Source organism: Mercenaria mercenaria, chromosome 16 (genome assembly GCF_021730395.1).
Source record: "Mercenaria mercenaria strain notata chromosome 16, MADL_Memer_1, whole genome shotgun sequence".
NCBI classification, from domain to species: Eukaryota; Metazoa; Mollusca; class Bivalvia; order Venerida; family Veneridae; genus Mercenaria; species Mercenaria mercenaria.
The window spans coordinates 32,416,397-32,437,121 of record NC_069376.1 but is presented as its reverse complement, the minus strand read 5'-3'; the positions used below and the strand labels follow the sequence as shown (position 1 = coordinate 32,437,121).

Here is a 20,725-nt window from a genome sequence, read left to right as displayed (position 1 = left end):
ACTCAAAATCGGTCACTTCAATGAATTTTCCTTGTGTGAAATTTTGCCAAAAGAGCGCGGATGGTAGATAAACAACGACTGAAGATTCTTGTAAACGGAAATAAGGTTAAAAATGGAAATAACCATCAAAGTAACAGCTACAAAAAATTATATCAAAATTCATTTGAAATTGAAAAAAATAATTACACACGTCGTAAATGTGTCCCGGCTAGCAACATTCCGACAGCTCGACCGCGTTGCTTTTGTGTCAATTTCACAATGATATGTGTTTTTCTAGTAGGGCGTTCGTTAGTAATGCCTAAAGTGTAAACGAACAACTGCATGTTGGTGCATATGCCCTGCACGTGCAAAATATGTAATGTTAGTCAAAACGCCTAATGCGATTACTTTGGCTGTGAGTCGCCAAAAATAAATCAATAATTAGCTGCAGTACCTATTCAAATGTCGGTATGTGAAATTTCTTGTAAATACATGCATTATTAAGAAAATAGTAATACAATATAAACTGACCAATTAGGAATTTTGTTGAGTGTACTTAGCTACAAACTGAAACGACATATGTTCGATCAGCGGCAGCTGCCACTAAGTTATATCCTTTAGGATGGCACTTTACCTGATTGACCAGAAAAAAGATAGTAAGAAAATCATTAAGTAACAACTGATCAGAGGGAAGACTTGACTTCATATGGCTCAGTATGTTTTAATTGAAAGGAAAAAAGCACTTTTCGTAACATTCGAAACGTTTTGTAGTGGGACACCGCACCAGAAAGACGTATCTGTTGACAATACTTTTTAAACTTTCGTACAAGTATCGATTTGTGTGTGTGTGTGTGTTCATTTTTGGAGGTGGTGGGGGTAGCGGGGGTAGCGGGGGTGATATTGCGCGCACTTCATGTTGTACTATAGTGACTTGATTTATAAAACCTCGTTTGAGTTCAATTTCACAGGCTAATTATTCAAGAAGTATGCCGTCCGACTTGGGTTATTTCAAAGAAAATAGTATGATTGAAAGTTCTGCAGAAAAAAACAACAACACTATTTTGCAGATAACAGAGACAAAAGCGACAAAAGCAGACGTTCGGCAGTCAACAAAGTTTTAGCTAGTGGCTGTTCAATCTCTGTGCTCACTGTCTAACAATTGGTGGTTTTCACCCCATTTCCATGTATGCTTCCGAAACTTCTTATAGATTTAGTTCTAAACCAGCTCTACTTACCAAGCTCTTTTTTTTATAAAACGTTGTTTGTGCTATAACGTTTCGAGCGCCGCTTTGTGCGAGAAATAAAAACAACTTTTAATTGCAAATATTAACATTTATTGTGTTTTATTATAGTCCAGTCACAAGCTCTTCTTAAAAAGTGCTTATAATATAGAGCGTTTTAAAGTCAACAATAAAATAAACTTAAAATAAATAAAATAAAAAAAATAACAATATAGTCTACATCTAAAAACACGAGATCAGCAATCGAACGAATATGGCTCTGAATCAAATAAAAACAAAAACATTAACTTAATAAAGTTGTAAATAATTCCTCTCAAATGTTATTCAAAATGTACAGGTAAACTAAAGAGATTTTATTTTGTAAAACCCAATAATTTTCCATTTCCTTTTATGGACATATATTTTACGTTGAACTGTTTAGTATCATAAATCACTGCTTATAACTTGAGATGTATCTTCAGTTTTCATTTAGCCTCATCTTTCACATAATGTAAAACATCGTAGGCCTTAACATAGTGTTCAGGACATATAATTTAGCAATTTGACTAAAATTTTAAACACGGCAGCGAACACGAACATGCATGTTTTTGCACATGTATCCGTATGAGCAATTTATCTAACGTCGCTGAAGGTCGCAGTTCATGCATTGCTATTCTATGTACATTTAAATCTGAAATTGTTGCTAATTTGCCGTATTCGCTGAAAGTAGCATTTAAACAATGCTTTAATTTATATGTTTCACAAATTTACCATTTATGGCAAATATTCTACTTAACATTCTTATTCCAAATTAAAAAACACAGTTTTAACCTCGCAAAAATATCGGGCTTTATGGTATTTATTTTATTCATTTTCACATTATACAATCGATCCTAGGAAACAATGTCGTTTCTATCTATTAATTGTATTAATATAATTGCTTATCTGCCATTACAAGAATAAAATCCTACTTTTGACAGATAATGTGGGTAACAAAATACTATTCATGTTGTCCTTGTACATAAAATATTTATAAGGAAAACTCGTCTGCAAACTGTAAATTCAAGTATATCACAAACAAAACGTGCAATATGCATAACATGAAAAATATTGATTAATATGTAGACGCCTTAACTTGCACAATAATTCACATCCTGAACAAAACTTTAAAGTGTTAAATAATGTTAAATATTACTCATGAATAGCCATTTTTTGAAATGTAGGGTTGCAAGTTATATTTCAAATAAGACATGAATTGCCTAAGCATACTAGACAGGCTAAATAGATACACAGACATTTCAGCAGATTTGGTCGATAAACTTCAGATACATATAGTTGGAAACAGCATCACTTCTACCAAAGCCAAAATGCTGTTGTCAAATTAGAGCTTACTCTTTCAGTAAACATGACAATTTATTAAACATGATTTTTTTAATACAGCTTGGCAGACAAAACTTGACAAAATCATGAGCTCAACAGAACTGAGTTACAGAAATTGGATACCCTTTTCATAGTTTAAATATCGTCTATATTCTAATACATATGTTAGCATATCCATAAAAGTAATAAGTTTTAGTCATATAAAATTGGAATGTTCGCGCTTTATCAATTTCAATTTTCATTTTCAGTTCAATATTGTGTAACATGTTTGCTTTAAGTACAAAGTCGATCGCAAATAGCTTAAACATGATGCCTACAAGTGAAAACAACAAGATAACACATTCTCAAAACATTATTCTGGGGGATGAAATCTTAGTTAGCTGTCATTTCAAAAGACACAAATGTATCGCAACATGTAGGTTACAATCCCTCTTAGTGGTCAACAATACAAATGGAACACTGTAACCTAGAAGCTAGATTATTGCACATTATATATCACTTGATCCAAAACATACTGCCTAAATATATAATAAATTTAATCAAATCGAGCCTGCAACATTTTTATTTATATCGAGTTGGGCATTTTTTCTACAAAAGTCATTCTGCTACTTGACAATTAGGTGAACTGCTGTATGATGGCAAATCATTCATTGCAAACACATGAAGAATGTTTATTGTTATCGCATGGTGTGGCTGTTTTCCTTTGATCATTTCATTGCGATATACATGGTAACATTCTTCCTAGGCAGGAACAGAACCGATAACAGGAAAAATTATAACAATATATAAATAACTGTGATGATATATAACAGTATAGTTTTCCCATTGAGATGTATACAGGAAATGTATGGCGATATATATCGGCACAGTTTATTGGTCATATGAAACTTAGCGCTGCTAGTTGAGAACTCTTGTATATGAAAAATCTTTATAATCTTTGATAAAAAAGAAATATTGTTTCCATGCGGTAAAACAGTTAAATGACATACTCTCGTGCATTATCGCAAATATCATGACGTTGGGTGAATTCTCGGGTTTTCTTATAAAGATATTAATCTCGATCAAAGACCTTGATTGACATCTTCGCAAGAAAACCCTTGATTGCACCCAACGCCACGATATTTGCGCACTCGTATATGTCCTTTAACGGTTACATGCTGAACAACATCCTGCGCTAAGACATTTAAACGTTTAAAATGAACTATATCTATAAAAGTATATACTATAAATCAAGTGAACAAGACAGTAGTAAATGTTTTATTTTGAATGAAAAAATATGAAATAAATAGAGTTGCCCTATCAGATGAACATAACCTGACTAGAAATATATCGTTAATATTCAAAAGAAGTAAACAAAAATCAAGATTAGGAAAACGTACTTCTGAAAAAAAATCTCTTAACCATTTGCGTCATGTAAAAATGACAGGTAAGGGTACATTACCCAGAAGCACAGAGCACCACATACACAGCCAGAGAGCCATGCATTGCAAAAGAAGCCCACAACAAAAAGAAACTTTAACGGAAAATAATAGCAGACGGGTTGCACAAAATATCTGACAACAGGTGCATTTTAATTATATGCAAAATATAAAAATAATATATTTATAACTAGTGCCATTTGCATGATACAGTCCAGTGGAGACATTGAGATTTGAACGGCCATACACTCAGACGTTGAAGTAAATAAAGGAATTAAAACTGATCCTCATTGTAGTTACGATCTTCTAGAATTATTGTAACAATGAAAAATCATCAGGATCAAAGTATGATTGCATGTATTAACTTTCCTTACTATAATCAAGAGAGTGCAGAAAAAATGAAACAGTAATTTCCTTTAACAGATATTCATTTAAAGGAAAGGACACAGTAATATATAATACACAGTATACCGCAGACATCATATTCCCAAAGGCATATCAACTTCATATTAGAAATGGGAATCGGTTTAAATACTTCAAAGTCATATATAACAATTTATGAAAATAATAATAATACTACTTATAATAACAAAGATAATAAAACGTATCAATTTAAACTCAAAACAATTGTAATTATACCCTAACAGAAGTACACAATCTTACTAAGGTAGCATTTTAGGACAATCGCATTGTTGTAAATATTTTGTACTATTCAAAACAATATTCTAACGAACTATGCATTAAACAATTATTTGAAAAAAAATCGTACAGGCGTACATTGCACATTATAAACTGTTACAAGTATCTAAGCAACATTACAAAGTATTTTTCGTACACTAAAGAGCGGTTTATAAACGACTTATTTTCAATCTAGTTTTTTAGATAATATCCATTTAGCAAACTGTACTGTATATGCTTGTTATCACATGCAAAATTACATTTTTGCCCTATACACAAAACAATGAAATCAACACAGTGAAATATAAATAACAACATTAAAATCTTTATAATTCTGGTTTGGCTTGACTTTTTTTAAACAGATATCAAAGTATTTTTAAAGAAATTTCCAACAGCAAATATGTCTACATTTAAACAAGTTAAATAAATAGCGAAAATGTTTAAACTAGTAATAGTTCTATGCCGATGAAACTATCACAATGCTTCCGTTTTCTTCATTCTTTATCATCTCAAAGATATGTAACTATGTTATTACATGGAACTGAATGTATTTTAACGTATTTAAACTTAAAGACCAACCACAACCAAGTGACCTACCTTTTCCTCCCACATGAACTTCATGAAAATCATTATGATAATACTCGTATACAGCTATATTGCATAACGACAGGTGAACACTTTACCCCTTTCCCGAATTAATGTGTTTTCACAACTTTATTTGCAAATTTATTCAGTCAATCTCTTTTCAGTATAGGTTTAAAACAGAGATAAATAACTATCTAGCCCTGTAGAAACAGAGTGTGATCTAAACTCAGCTTAATATATCAAATACTGTGCATAATGCTACATTCATTCAATAAAATGTTAAGACATTAAACACATTATCTTGGCCTAATATATGGTACTGTCAATTTGTTAGTAGATACTTTTATTTCTATTTTTTTTTTCAGAAATCATGTATAATTACCATCATGGAAATACAATAGAATACCGTTATACTGTGGCGCGTTTTAAAACTCTTAATGCAACATAACATGATACACACTGTATTTCTCGTTTGTTTGTTGTTTTACAACGGCATAAAATAGCATACAAATGATACCTTATGTGCAAACCAAATACAAAGTCAACCACAGAAGTCAACATATACGGTTCATATTTTTTGGTACATTTTAATCATAACATATAAATCTAGAGATTGAAATCTGTTCAAAGTCACAAGCAAGTGATTAAATAGTAATATTTAAGCACTTACATCTCATCCCTTAAGTCACATTAAGACATGTAATAAAAGAAAGGTTGGATTTTTACACACAATAATCATATTTCATATATACAATTGAATTTTGAACATTCAGGCAAACTGCATTTATAATAAAATGTGCACATAAAACAGCTATTTATATGAAAACACTTTTTGGATACAAAAATGAAAAACATAATGCTTCTTAAAGGCTTGAAAGATTAAGTAGGTAATTTTGATTTCAAGGTTAAAAAGTCACTAATTCAAATCCTTCTTGACCACTTCAGATCTGATTTACGCACCTTTATTGAACAATAACATCACTTTTTCCTACACCTACTTTTCATGAAAGTTCTTTCATATTTTGACGAGAATTAGTTACTGATAACAAAATTCCGCTTAAGCCAGTGCTACGAGGCTTGAGGGGTATTGCACTTTTCATTACCTCTCGTAAACAGACTCAATCAAACAGAGTCCGCAATTATTTTTGCTTGTTTGCGTTCTATGCATCCAAAGGATCTTCTTACAGATTTTATTACATACAAGTAAGGCGCTATGCATTTTCTAATCGAGCTGGTCGTTCTATGTAAAACTACACGTTTTAAACTTTACAATAACATTTCGGACACCTTGCAATATTCTGATTTTAGACATATCATACGCTAAGTAGAATCAAGAGTTAAATCATACACGTTCGGGTACCCATGCAAGTATAAAATAACAACAACTTTATTAAATGATTTCAAAATATATAAACGTGCACACCTAAAATTCACTAAGTGTTCCTGTGTTTATGTTCAGCGTCTTTTAAAATAAAGTTTCAGTCATACAAATGACTGTGTCTACTTTTAGAAGTAAGCGCAATGCCCAACTTGATAGTGCTGCATGCCGTTGACACGTGACATGATACCCCACCCAGTCACATCATACTGGCACTGGGCTGACCTGTCCTAGTTCTATCCCGCCAAAATATCCTCCTCTAAATGCTGGATGCCAAGCGAGAAAGCTACTAGTACCATTCTTTACATCATTGGTATGATGCGGCCAGGGAATAAGCCTACGATCTCCCGCACTCGAAGCAGGCGCTCTACCACTAGGCTACCGAGGTGGTTTTACAGCAGTACATAAGTATAGTGGCAATATCCTGTATACAAATGACTAGATGACATTTTAATTATTTTCTGTTATTGTTTTTCCTCTGACGTCTTGATTTTCTGACGGTCTGTTGCACACAGCTGTTGCTTTCAGATTTGGCATTTGCTTCAGCATGGGCTTGAAATTAAAAGAGAACACTCAAACAACAGAAACGCACTTCTTAGCAAAAACATTAAATGAAATGCGCCTGTGAAGCATTCTGAAGTTATTTAGAGGAAACTAAACTGCAAACAGACGGACAGACGACCAGCACCAATCATATAACACGTCCTTCTGGTCATTTAGCATGACAATGTCCATGATCTTTGATTAAAAAACCTAAAAATCGAGAAGGGTCCCTGGTGTACTAACAGACACTGTGATCTTAACCTTTGAGCTACTGACCTTAAAATCCTTTAAAGTTATTCACTGCGCATGAGCAAAGTATCCGCCAGGTTAAAGGATCGTAGGTGAAGGCGTTCTCAAGATTTTGAGCGGAAACGGTTTTCGTACTTACAGTCACAGTGATCTTGAATTTTGACCACTGACTTTGATATCAATAGGGGTCATTCATTATCAATGGCCAGTGTACCTGCAAAGTTTGAGGATCGTAGATCAAACAGATGTCAAGATATTTATCGGAAACATCTTTTGTACTAACAGTCACTGTGATCTTGATCTTTGACCACATGGCCGAAAAGCACAATTCACGGTCAATATGCGTATTAAGTTTGAGTTCGCAATCCTCAAGATATTCAGCAGAAACAATTTGTTTTTCTGTCAGTCATTGTGACGTTATTTTTGTCTCCAGCAGACATCATGCACTGTGCCAATGTATGATTTTGAGGGGATCATAGGTAAACGAACTTTCAAGATATTGAGCAGAAACTTTGCACAAACAGTCATTGTTACCTTGACCTTTGACACACTGTCCACTTACATTACTAAGTTATTGCTGAATTGTTTTATCAATGTTAGTATAAGTCTAGAAATGCTTCGTCATCTTTCTTTCATTTCGGAAAATAAACAACAACTTGAATGAAGGAATTGCGTTCTCAACAAAAAGCAAGGATAAATATCCATTAGGGAATGCCACGTTCCAAAACGCAGCCTACCCTAATCGCAACTCCCAGCAAACGAACGTGCACACGACCAACACACACACGCATAGACACACATACGCGCGGGAGCACACGCACATCCCAGACATACGAAGCAAACACGTGGACAAAAGGAACAAATAAAGGAACACAATGGGGCACCGCATTTGAACGGTCTGTGGCAAAAACACCAGTGAGGAATTTATACCGGTTTATGGTGCGCACCTAACCTAACTCTTACCCCACACCATGTTCCAAAGTCACGGACAGTGTGAATAAAAGTATTCCCCGCTAGGTGAATCCCTAACACACGCAATGGCAAGCCTTGTAAAGTGTATTACCATAAACCTTTGCAAGAGTATTACCATAAACTGAGAATTTAAATCGTCAGACAACACTTTTTCATAATGTAAACTAGGATAAAGGTCAATATCAGTGTAGAAGAAAATCTTAAACGGCATGTAAGACTTCTTAGAAAGCAATTGCATTCCGACCAAATAAATATAATAATAATACCTGATTCACAAATGCCGTCTGCACCTTCAGTTGGACCTCCACTTGGCTGAGGTAAGCTTTCACTTTCGATTTTTACACCCGTCGACTTTCTATTTGTTGATGTGGGAACATAAGTCATGCTTGTGCTTTGAGAGAGTTTTCTCGCTGCCTTTTCACCATCTGCTTGTGTTGTTTCATTCTCAGTTTCGGAATTCAGACTGCTGGGCCCATCATCAGTTCCAGTCGGACCTCGTGAAGTTGTTTTACCTAAAACCAAATTTAGCAATGATGTCCATATGTACTTTAAATATGCTGTAACAAAGTAATACAGTACATCTGTTGACAGCGACTACCTCAATGATATTTATCGAATAAGAATAACTACATCAAGAGTTGTGTTTGTATACATGTGTGTAAAGCACCATATACTGACACATTCAAACAAATTGACATCGAGAAGAAAAGAAACAGATACATCTAAAGGAACTGAGGGGGAGGGGGATATTGGAACGGTCGAAACAATAGAAACCACGCTTTAACTGGATAAATACGCACATATATATCCTAATTCTGAAGGCAGCCATTTTTTCCAATTGAACCAAAATTAGCCAAATCTTTTTGTCATAAAAATCATATAACGCCAAGCAATTACAAATCTCATCAATAAAACGTATTTTAAACTTCTGATTGATCGTTGAATGTTATTGACGACTGTTTAAAATTATAATTGTTTGGCGCGAATGGACGGAGACGAAGTAATCGTAAATGATGTGCTTTAAAATAATAAAACAACATACGCTACTGAAAAACGACACGACTAAAGATCTGCGAACAGAGACTAAACAATTAACCATTTTATTGGTTCCAAACTAAATCAGTAGCGGATCGAAATGGAATTAAGGGTCCCTCGCTTCGGGTGCTAGTTTAAAAGCACACTTATCTTTGTCTCTCAGACACCATACAAATTTCACTTGTGGTGAAAAACATACCCTTTTCCTCAACATCAAATGCAGTTGGCCCTTTCCATGTAAAACCGAGTACAAATGTTACGATTCTGTTGCTCAGCGCAGTGCACGGATAGTATGTATTGATCCTAAATATGTGTGTTCCAAGAGGGTATTCAGCCTATTTAATAAAATTGTTATTTAAAGATGAATATACAAGCATGTGTAAAACATATAAAAAAAATGGAAATCAGTCGTGTCTAAAAAGTATTTTGCTTCATTTAAATATGTAATGGAAATGAAGAAAGAAATTATTGTGCAATAAGATTGATTTGTTACTATAACTATTTATGTACATATGGTGCCTAAAAGTTGAGCTTCACTAAAACTGACAGAAAAATACATTGAGAAATGTTATTACCACATTTCTTCCTTTAGTAAATATGCTTTAGCGTGATATTTTTCCATTTATTTAAATCCGATTAGACATTATAAACCTAAAATAGGTTGGGAATATCTGTTGTAAATGTACTAATGTAGATAATTATGTAACATGTTGTATAAAGATAACGATTACCTTGTGAATAACGACATGACCAGAGCCGTCGACCGTCCCATTCAACCTTTCTAGTCTCTCTTCGACAAAACTTTCTCTCCAAAAGAAATCAGCAAACACTGGTCTGCGAACACGACCAGTAGATTTCTTTTTCCTGTTCATCCACTCCTTCCTGATTGCCTCGAGGTCAACAATGTCATTGCCTGGGGTCCCTTTTCCTAGGGCAAAGTAATTTTTGGGTCTGTTTTTACGGCACTGTTCTGTACTTTTAATGTAGAAATTTGCATTGTAAGCATCTTCCCATTGCTTTATCAGTTGCTCATAAACTGTTGGTCGAGCCAGAACATCTAGATCTAATGTTGTTCTAGATTTCAAAGGCCAGTGAAGCATGGCGTAATAGAGAAATGTTTCTAGGTAAAGCCTCTTTGATCTTGGAGATGTCGTTTGAATAGAAACTAATCGAGTGCTGTAAGACAACAGACGCTTATACTCTGTTATATTACACATATCGGTGTCTTTGCCTGCGACCAGACTTGAAAGAGTTATAATGTTGTTTCCAATGTAGACAAGAAGATCCCTTTCATCAGCTTGTCTTTGGTCAAAAGTTTCAAGGTTCCTTTTCGCTTCTTTGACTCTCCGTGCTAGCAGATATTGTTTCTGTTCCTTTGCTACCATAAGTGGTTTCAAGCCAATCCCATATGTAAATTGGTACTTTGAAGTGCTATCTCGACTTCCGTAAAATCTTTCGAACCTTTCTCTGAGTCTCAGCAAAAGAGTTTCATTTTCGGAATAAATGGTATATAACTGTCTCTTTACTTGGTAGTTTCTTTCCTCAAGACTACGGAGTGATGTCTCTAGATGACACTGTGCGGGCGTGCCTAATCTCAGGTTTTCAAGAGAAGGGCATTTCGCTATCAAGCCTAACAGTGTCGAATCGTTCACTTCAAAATGATCTTCATTCAAAAAACTGACAAATGCTTGACGGGTAGTAAAACATTCAAACTTTTCGAACTTTTCAAGCAAATACAAAGCCGTTTTCACTTCTGTGTTGAAGCAGCCCCAGTTAGTGTCCTCTTCTAGAGAAACAGCAATTTCCTGACCTTCTGTGAACTTTTCTATAGCCTGGAAAGCTAAATCTATAATCTCTGACCCCACATCGTCGTTAATTTTACTACCATTTTGGGTAGCACTTTCGATCAGAAATTCCATTTTTGATTTAAATATTTGCCCATATGTGTCTAGCAAATACGAGCTTTGTGGACGTTTTTCAAGTGAACGTTTAATTGCAATTTCAGCTGCTTCAAATTCCTTTATGTGTATATTGAACCTGGCCAGTTGCTGGCCGACCATTGCATCTTCCGTTATATCAAAACAACGCTGTGTGACCCGCAGTACCCTTTGCCCAGACTTAGCGTCTGTGTCACCTTCCACAGAATGGGCCAGCTCAAGAACCAGATCGGAAAATTTCTCTTTTAGATCGCCTCTCTCGCTCTCCAGTAACTGTCTTGTTTTAAAGAGACTACAGACAATTTTTACAAAACGTTTTGACATTGGGTTTGTCTCTTTTTGTTGCGTTTCAACTAAATCTAACACGCTGTCAACAATACTCTCCAATGTCAAACCTTCGTTCGTCTTAATGTATTCAAGAACTGTTTTCGCAAGCAGCTGTGAAATAAGACAAACACCACTGTTGTAAAAATCCTGGTCCTCCTTCTTTGCTATCAAAAGGTTCATCGCATCTGACATGTGCATGTTCCACGTTTCATTTCTTAACTTTGCAAGATTGTGTAACTCCGGTACAGAATGAGCAATTCCCCAAGGCTGTCCAAAAAGCAGTTCCGTGTCAATCTGTTCATTCATCATGTAGTCAAACACGTTTTCTGGCACAGGGTGGTCGCTTTCATAAGAGCTTATTAGGGCAAGACATCTTAATACGTTCATTTCTTTCTTTGATACACCTTGCATAATACTGTCAACAGTTTTTTTCATGTACGATATATCAAATGATTTTCTCATGAAATTAAAAGCTATCAGCGTTTTAACATCAATGTCGTCTGAGTTTTCCATTTCTCTGTACTTGCTTTCAAACCAGTTCTGTTCCGTAGTACTCAGTCTGTGCTTCAACAAAGGTTTTCCTTCTGATTCGTCGTGTGTAATCGGCATTCTGTTGATTATCAAAATCAAGCAGAATAACTTTCCAGGGGAACCAGTTTTGTAGGCAAGCTCATGCAGCTTTGTTTTTAACAGAATGACGTTATCCTCACTTTTGTTATCTGCCAATACTATGAATGGTTTTGGGCAATCACCATCTTTGAAACTCCGAAACTTCTCGATCTGGTTTATAGTGTCTTCAATTACGCTTGTATTCCTTACAGCACAGCAACGGTAAGCCTTTTCCGGAGTTTGTTTAAACTGGCTGAAGTGCCAAAGTAAATGTCTCCCTAAAGTGCTACCACCAGCACCAGGGTGATGTTCTATGTCGTGTATTTCTATCAAAGCTTCTCCCTTGTTACCTGTCAACTTTTCATTTATATCACCTTTGTGGCGATCAAATAGGTCCCTTTTACCAACATGTGTCTGATAGTAAAAATTCCACCATGAACATTGACCACCACGATAAAATCGCTCTTGTATCTCATTTCTATTTACCTTTCTTTCTTGATCAGGCATTTTCGACTCTTCATCTATGCATTCTTCCCCACTAAGGATATCAATATCAGTAAACTTCAGCTCTTCTCTTTCTTTTTTCGTCATTTCCGCAAAATGTCCATCACAACGTGGTAACTTGCATACAACGTCAGGATTTCTTCTACAAACGCTGTTCAACAACTGAGAAATTTCATCCCATGCCAATCCGGTGTGAAAGAAGTTATCAATTTTCCTTTCACCAACTGTACCTACCAACTCTTTTTTCAGATCTTTGATAATCTCATCATTTTCAGCAATGACAATGCACTGATTTCTAAATGAGGACAGAATAGACATTCTAGCAGCTTCGTGAATTGGATCTCTTTCAGTCGAATTAGCTTGAAACAAAAGGAAAACAACCTTCGCCCTTGTCTTCGGAATAAGTTTTTTCATAACATCTAAAGCATTCTTAACACCATCGGATCTTTCTTCCAGCCAATTTTCCATCGTCATGTTTTCCTTTGACAATTCCTCATTTCCATTGCAATAAACCCATGTAGGACTTGTATGGGAAAGATCTGCCTGAAGTGTCAGGTCCTCCGCTGTTTTTACAGTGAAGAGCATTTGATCGTCTTCGACTTTACTTCGTAGTTTGACGGAACTGTCAAAGTCCAGAACCAATTTTGCGGATTTAAATGCACGTTTCATGTCTAACTCCTTCCTCAGAGTTTCTTCTTTTGATAATCCTGTTATATTTCCAGACACAATTATTGGAACAAACTCGTCAGTGATGTATTTATTCCCTCCCGTCAGCATTTTCACAAGATTTTTTCTAAGACGAACTCGTTTGTCACCAGATTGATCATTTGCCTCTTCTAGAAGTGCCCGTTCCTGTAAAACCTTTGTGTACACCTCTTCAACTTGTTTCACTTTGTTTGCAGCTATTGGTAATATTTGCCAATCTGGTTTTACACCAAAAACGAAACATTGTCGATGCTGGTAACCTTTCGGAGGGAAGTCCATCGACAACAACTGACTACTAATATGTTTTGAAAATGGAACTACATCAACTTCAATAACAACTCTTCCATTTTCGATTGGAATTATTTGTACAGGGCGAATGCATCTAAATACAACTGATGCATACTCTTTGAAACATACTTCAACTGACCGTGCTATTTCGTCATTCAAACATTTGATACATTCGTTGTTCGAAGCAATTCCGATTATCTGACCTATCTGGCATTTCAAAGGCTTTATTCCAAAATGTATGGTTCCATTTTTTCGTCCATTGATAGAGGCGGCTGCAAATTTAACAATCTCTTTCGCTACATAGTATCGTGTATACTGATTATTGGAAGGCAGAAATCTAAATTCATGCTTTGGAACAAGAAGGTTTCCAGTATCTGGCCGGACATTACACTTGCTGTAAGTTAAATTTCCACAGGGCGTATCAAATGGGCGTAATAGTCCGATGTTATCAGAATTTATGGTAATGTTCTCATTCTTTATTTGTCTTTGAATAAGACTCAACTCTTTCTGTAGACCAATGCCAAATTTAGTCGCCTCTAGGTAGGGCTGAAATGTTTCTTTCATTTCATCTTTTGTCATGTCAACAAAGGCTTTTGGTGAGATACTTTCATTCAAAAATGCTTTCTTGAAAGGGTCATATAAACTGACTTTAACTTTTGACAGGGTTTCGGCGACGTAATTTGCAAAATCCTCACAAGTCATTTCAGAAATACCTGTCTGATCCATATTCTCTGGAAATTATAAGGATCATTAATCAATTAAAAACATTGCAAATATGTGTTCAAAATTAGGTGGGTATTACAAAATGTATGTGTATAACTAGCATGTTTTTTAAAATGTATACAAAACAGTATTAATCAATTCATTTTATTTTCACAATTAAAGGTATGTAAGATTCTAATCATTTGTACCTGATTCTAAACCTGATTCTAAACGGATGACAAACAAGAACAGCTTAAGGTACGCATTGAAAATTATTATAACTCATATAAGGTCATGCTAAACTGGTTAGATATTCGTCGGAAAATTTACAACAACATATTTAGCGAGCGCGTGATATTTTCTTTCTTAATTTTGACTTTTTAAAGACAGGTACATTTTTAATGAAGCGAGCATGACATTGTTTCGATTTTTTTATATTTATTTCAACTGATTTAATAACAAATTTTAAATAGTACCACTGTGCATGAAAAGATAACATTTATTCAACAGCTAAATGTACGGTGGCTTAAAATGACACCATGCAATTTCAACATGTGTACATCCTTTGGAATTATTGTTGAAGTATAGTGAGTATTCTGTTTTACAAAAAATATTTTGTAATTAAAAATGCCGTTTTGTCAAATGCAAGAGCAATGACCCTGAACTTTTACTGATTGAATTCAACGCCAAATCTGCAGGTGCATATCTTTTGTAAATTTATTGGATACCATTAAACATCAAAGAGTTCCAATAGGGCATTTCAACAAAGTCATTGCCTGTAACTTTTCTCTTACAGGTGGATTCTTAGGCTGAATATTCAGATGCACTTATTCTTTCCTAATAAATATTTTCATAAAATTTTGTTGTTAACTTAGGATATGTTTTTTCAAAACAAATTTTAAACAAGAATTGCAATTATATCAGCAGAGTGCATTTATCAACATTTTATCCATAGGTGAATGGTAGTAGAGTGATTCTATATCATCTACTCTAATAACTTGGTCTTAACTTGGTCAAGTGTAGTCGTTTTTTCCAGATTGTACGCATTTTAAACCTATTTTTAAGTGACAGGTTTATTAATAAAGTTGATGTAGGTTCTGTAACATTAAGATAACATCGAACTACTGGTTTTACAGAACAGCGTCACGTGTTCACGAAAAGAAAAGAAGATGTAATCAGGGTGTCTATATGTGAATTGCTTATATATCTAATATTATTTTTACTTTCTACAAAAAAGAACCAGCCCTGAACACAGATGGAGTCAATATTCGGGTTAGTTTTTAAGAAAAAATAGTGTTGACTGAATATTTTGCTGTTATTGATAAGCCGCCCTAAAAAAAAAATTAAAAAATTTGTTTCTGTATTTTTTCTAGAAAATGGAATATTTGACGAGGTCGTTCCAATAAACTACAAATAAATTTGGCATGGCCTTAAGGAATGCAACTATTTCTTTACGAATAACGTGCGATTGTAAAATTTACCTTCTGCTAATGTCTCTTCCACTGGCGACTCCAATGTCTTCCAGGTCAAACCAGCAAAACTGAGAACAGATAATGTTATTTCGTTTAGAAGCGATCACTCATTTATAAAAGGAAAAAAGGTGTACTTTCGTAATACGAGGAAATAAGAAAAGTATTTTTGTTTATAATGTTAATGTATAGGCCTCATTCAATATTCTTTTTTTTGGGGGACAATGTCATACTCTTAAAGATTTCTATTTCATATGAAATAAGAATCTTATTAAAATACTTCAACAAAAATGCTAAACTCGGGAAATCTCGCTCTGAGTTTAAAAGAGCGGTAATGATAAAAAAGTAAAAGGTATGGGTAGATTTCCCTGAAGCACAGAGCAGCCAGGGCCCGCAACAAAACTTAACTGTAATGGAAAAATATAGCAGACGGGTCGCTTAAAGTATCCGACAATACATCATATTTATATACAAAATACACAAATAGGTAAGGGATAGATAAAAGGGCTGGGGTGGTGGGGAAAGTGTCTTAAATTGTATAAGTAACGTTTTCCTTAACTAATCACCTGCCATCATTCTCCATGTGTCTTACGGTTGAAAAGCATTCCAGAACACAACTTCTTATCTTAATAAAATCCAGTACCAATTCAATCTTTTGCTCAACGATGATATGTACTCGATCTGTTGATACTGAATGATCTTCAGCCTCCACAAAAGTTTCTTTTAGTATTCGAGCTACGTTTTGTTTTTCGTAATCTTCCAAATACTTCTCTGCAAAAAAGCAGTATACACTATTGAAGATAAATAGATTCACATTGTTTGGCAGTTTTCTTCACATTGTAATATGAAATCGCATTGACCCATAGAGTGTTACATATTTCATCACAAAAAAATCATTCAAACCAAATATTTTGGCTGGGTTACGATATATGCTTCGAAATATCTACTTATCTACTATAATATTATGTAGTAAAGTTAGAACATGAAAAGGTTATCCCACCTATTTCCTTTCCATCGGTGTTTGTGTTTTCTATCAGATCAGCTAATCTTGGGGCAATACTTCTCAGGCAACGGCACAATTCGCATAGGTTGAATCTTGTTTCATTTAACATGTGCAGAATGAGAACCTGCATTTGTTCTTCGTAGGAATAATTTTCCTCAATTTGGCGTTTCAGTGTGTCATTTATCACTCCTTTGTCTTTTAGCTCTCTAATGAACACACCTACGTTTAACCCCCTTGAAAGTTGCCGCACCCACTTCGTCAATCCAATCTTTATCATCGTCTCGTCTGCATCTACTTTAAAGAAAAATGAACATCTTAAATGAATAAAATAATCACTGTAAAGTAATTATTTTTATTTTAAGACATATAAATTTGTCTCTAGTGACAAAATGCACGTGTGAAAATTTAATCCAAGTTAGACATGTTCCCAAGTGTTTTTTCCTCTTAAATCGACATTTGTCCAAATTACGTTTTCTAAGTGTCCCTATATATTATCATACTTTGATATTTTAAATGTTTAAAAAAACCCTTATATTTCAGACAGTTTGATAAATATGAACTTACTTTAAAATAATGTGATAAACTACATCGACTCAAAATGAAACAGAAAAAATACGGTTAACCTTTCTGTATAAATCACCATTGGAAAATGAGAAAAGTAGTCTTTTTTGAAAGGTAGTCCCTAAACAGAGGTAAATTTACATTACTTATGATTAATCAGGAAGAGAAAATAGTGACATTTCTATGCAGGCTTTAATAAAGTGGCATTAAATGTACTTCGATGTGCGTGATCATACACACAGGTTTAGTTTATACATAATCTATTTCAGGTCGATTGTGAAGGAAGTTCTACAACTTATATTAATCACTCTCGACACCTCATTCCTGATGGAATCTATCGCCACGAGGGTATGAGAGAAGAGGCCAGTTTCCCTTTTAATGCTGAGCGCCAAGCAAGGGAGCTACTAGTACCGTTTTTCACGTCTTTGGTATGACGCGGCCGGGGATCGAACCCACGACCTCCCGCACTCGAAGCGGACGCTCTACCACTAGGCTATCGAGGTGGCAAAAAGACACAGGTTTGGCTGTAAATACATATAAAACTATACAATTTAATGATTAAACCTTTTGTCATATTCTTCGACAAACTTTAGAGCAAACAAATAGATGTCTAGTGATTGAGTAATTTTATGTAGAAATACGCACAAAACAAATTAATTATCTGTGAGTAAATGTCCATTTTAAATGTCAGCAAGTGTTCTTGGTTTTTTGTATTTGGGGACAACTTTTCAGATCCCGCGTTTAATGAAACTATTAGCTATATTAATATGGAATTCACTGCACTGATCGAATACCTAGATGAACATATACCTACCACTATCCTTTTCGGACGATTCAACCATTTTGATAACAAACATTTCATTGTTAATTATTACCCGCTCTAAATTACTGCGGCAGTTAACTAGTTCTCTTTTACGAAGTTCATTTATTGTTTTAATCAATGAAAAAGCGTAATCATTTTTTGGCCCAATTTCCTTCGCCAAGCCTACAATCATCTGAAAAGATTCCTTAAAGAGAGTGTCATCATCTAACTCTGCTTTAACCACATGAGCAAGTTTGTTTCGCATGTCTCTCAAACCCTTAACCCTCTTTCTATTGTCTGATGATAACTGAGTCGGAAACGTATTCAGAATAAGAACTGTCAGTACCGATACATCCATTTGCTCTAAGCTAGGATCACCTGAACACAGTGTATGAAAATTTTCTGCGCATAACTTTTTGTACAGTTTCAGCTTTTCTTTTACAAAGTCTTCGTTAAGATGTTCTTTCAGTGTTAAACCCTTTTTATCTAGATATCCCTTAATTAGATCTCTCATAGTATCTGAACCTATACTCATATTGAGCTCCATAGCTCTCTGAAAATGTTGTCGCCTCTCCATGTTGATAAGCGTATTTTGTGCTCCACGCACTACATGAGCCATGGTTTCTGGTGTTCTTCTGTTCCTCTAAAATAAATTATCCTCAAAATGCACGTGCACTCAGTCCCATTATATGCAGGCGTCACGTCTTCACCATTTTGATATTACTGAAACTAAGAAATTGGATCAGTGAGACATGAAACACTAAAAGCCAAAGTCCCTTTGCGAGAAACTCATATTGGAATGAAGTATTAACATATTGTCTTGCCTTTTAATAGGAACTAGTAACTGTATATAAATGAATAAGCAAATACAACATATTCGCAGAACAAACGTGTCAAAATATGAAAAACATAACGTTATAGTTATAACTAATATTCAAAATTTTCATATTTCAAAACACAAAACCTAAAACGTCTATAAAATGAGTAACAATTAGAAGAAAAATGCAAAAATGCTGATTCATCACGCGCGACAATATTCGTAAGTTATATTTAGAACAAAAATCCAACAAAAGCTATATTTAGAAAAGCAGAGGAAATCCCATTTTGTTACTGAAACGATTTTGAAAAATATATCTTATAACTAAAAATGAAATATAGTAATCATTTGAGGCCTTTCCGGTACGCCTATAACCTATAATGATATCACATAGATATAAAAATAGTTGAATATTATCTGAAACTATTTTTTTTTAATCAATTCTGATCAAACAGCCCAATTTGCTCCCCTATCTACACCTCATCCGCTTAAAGAACCCAAATAAGAACGGATTATCTACAATACGTTTGTAACAAAAGTTTCCAACTAGCATGTCGCCGAGATGAACTAACGTTTGACCTAGGTTTGTTTTGTAACTTCATCATTTTTTTGAAAATCTTGTTAACTTTTAAGGGGCTCCTTTAGGGATAAAGTAAAACATACAAATTTATTGTAAAATTACTCAAGATCTGAAAATACGTTCCAATATTGATATTATAGGAAATGCTTCCTTTTAACGGATGAAGTTGCAAAGGGGTATTTTTTACGAAAAGTACACTTACTTGACATATACGGTGGACTGTATTTAACAATATCCTTTATTGAGTCTATATTTAGCAAACCAATACATTGTCCCAATAAATGAAAAAGATACCGTATTCACTTTGTTATGTTAAAACCATTTTATGTTTAACATTCTAAATCACATAAACATAAACGATAATAGTTTACAATTATTTTCAACGTTAACTTCGTGCATTTGTGGTAGCCGTCTAATCAATATCGGGGGAATTTTGTTTAATATCGGGGTTTTCCGACAGTTTAGACAGTTCATAAATGGTATTCCGTCTAATTCTATTACATGTATGTGTTTTGTCGTTTTACACACGTGTCTTTAAAGTGTCAAATTTGTGAGATTTTGCATTCATCGTCTGCCTGTTCATGAAATTGTACAACTAGAGGATTCCAGGTCTAACATGAAACTAAAAAATTTGCAGTTACAACTATGCTGTTGATATCTTTATGTTTCCTTTAAAGCTTAGAGGGCATATAGATTCTAGTTTGCGCATCCGTAATTCCATCATGTCTTCTTTTGCATAACATTACTTTTAAACTAAGAAAATATTACTTAAAATAATGCAGTTTTTATGATAAAGCTTATACCCTGGTCACAAGAACGCTACGAGCTCCGTACGAGTAGGTTTTCAGTCGAATTGTTGGCAAATTCGTACGGCGTCCGTGCGGACATTGTTGACTCGTACGAGCGTCGTACGGATTTTTTGAACTCGTAGAGGACCCGGCAACTCGGTGAAAATGTTCTCGTAGAGATTTTCAAAGTCAGGAA

The 20,725-nt window shown here is 34.6% G+C and overlaps 1 protein-coding gene across 1 annotated transcript; it reads right to left on the bottom strand.

Moving 5' to 3' along the window:
* Positions 1 to 1,306: 1,306 nt before the first annotated feature.
* On the bottom strand, positions 1,307 to 20,161 carry LOC128549289 (sterile alpha motif domain-containing protein 9-like). The gene is made up of 9 exons (XM_053525853.1): positions 19,944 to 20,161; positions 18,357 to 19,073; positions 16,979 to 17,275; positions 16,545 to 16,749; positions 15,991 to 16,049; positions 10,169 to 14,538; positions 9,637 to 9,772; positions 8,669 to 8,914; positions 1,307 to 7,190 (listed from the first exon to the last, which is right to left on the bottom strand). Exons 2-9 carry the CDS (start codon positions 18,961 to 18,963, stop codon positions 7,093 to 7,095), a joined length of 6,018 nt encoding a protein of 2,005 aa, XP_053381828.1. The 5' UTR covers positions 18,964 to 19,073; positions 19,944 to 20,161; the 3' UTR covers positions 1,307 to 7,092.
* Positions 20,162 to 20,725: the final 564 nt, after the last annotated feature.

Bases quoted from the DNA above. Each gene is read 5' to 3' on its own strand.
- LOC128549289 (XM_053525853.1), bottom strand. From the start codon at position 18,963: ATGGCTCATGTAGTGCGTGGAGCACAAAATACGCTTATCAACATGGAG. The intron at 14,539-15,990 runs GTAAATTTTACA...TATAATTTCCAG, and splicing joins GGAAGAGACATTAGCAGAAG to AGAATATGGATCAGACAGGT. The intron at 9,773-10,168 runs GTAATCGTTATC...TTTATTAAATAG, and splicing joins GTCATGTCGTTATTCACAAG to GCTGAATACCCTCTTGGAAC.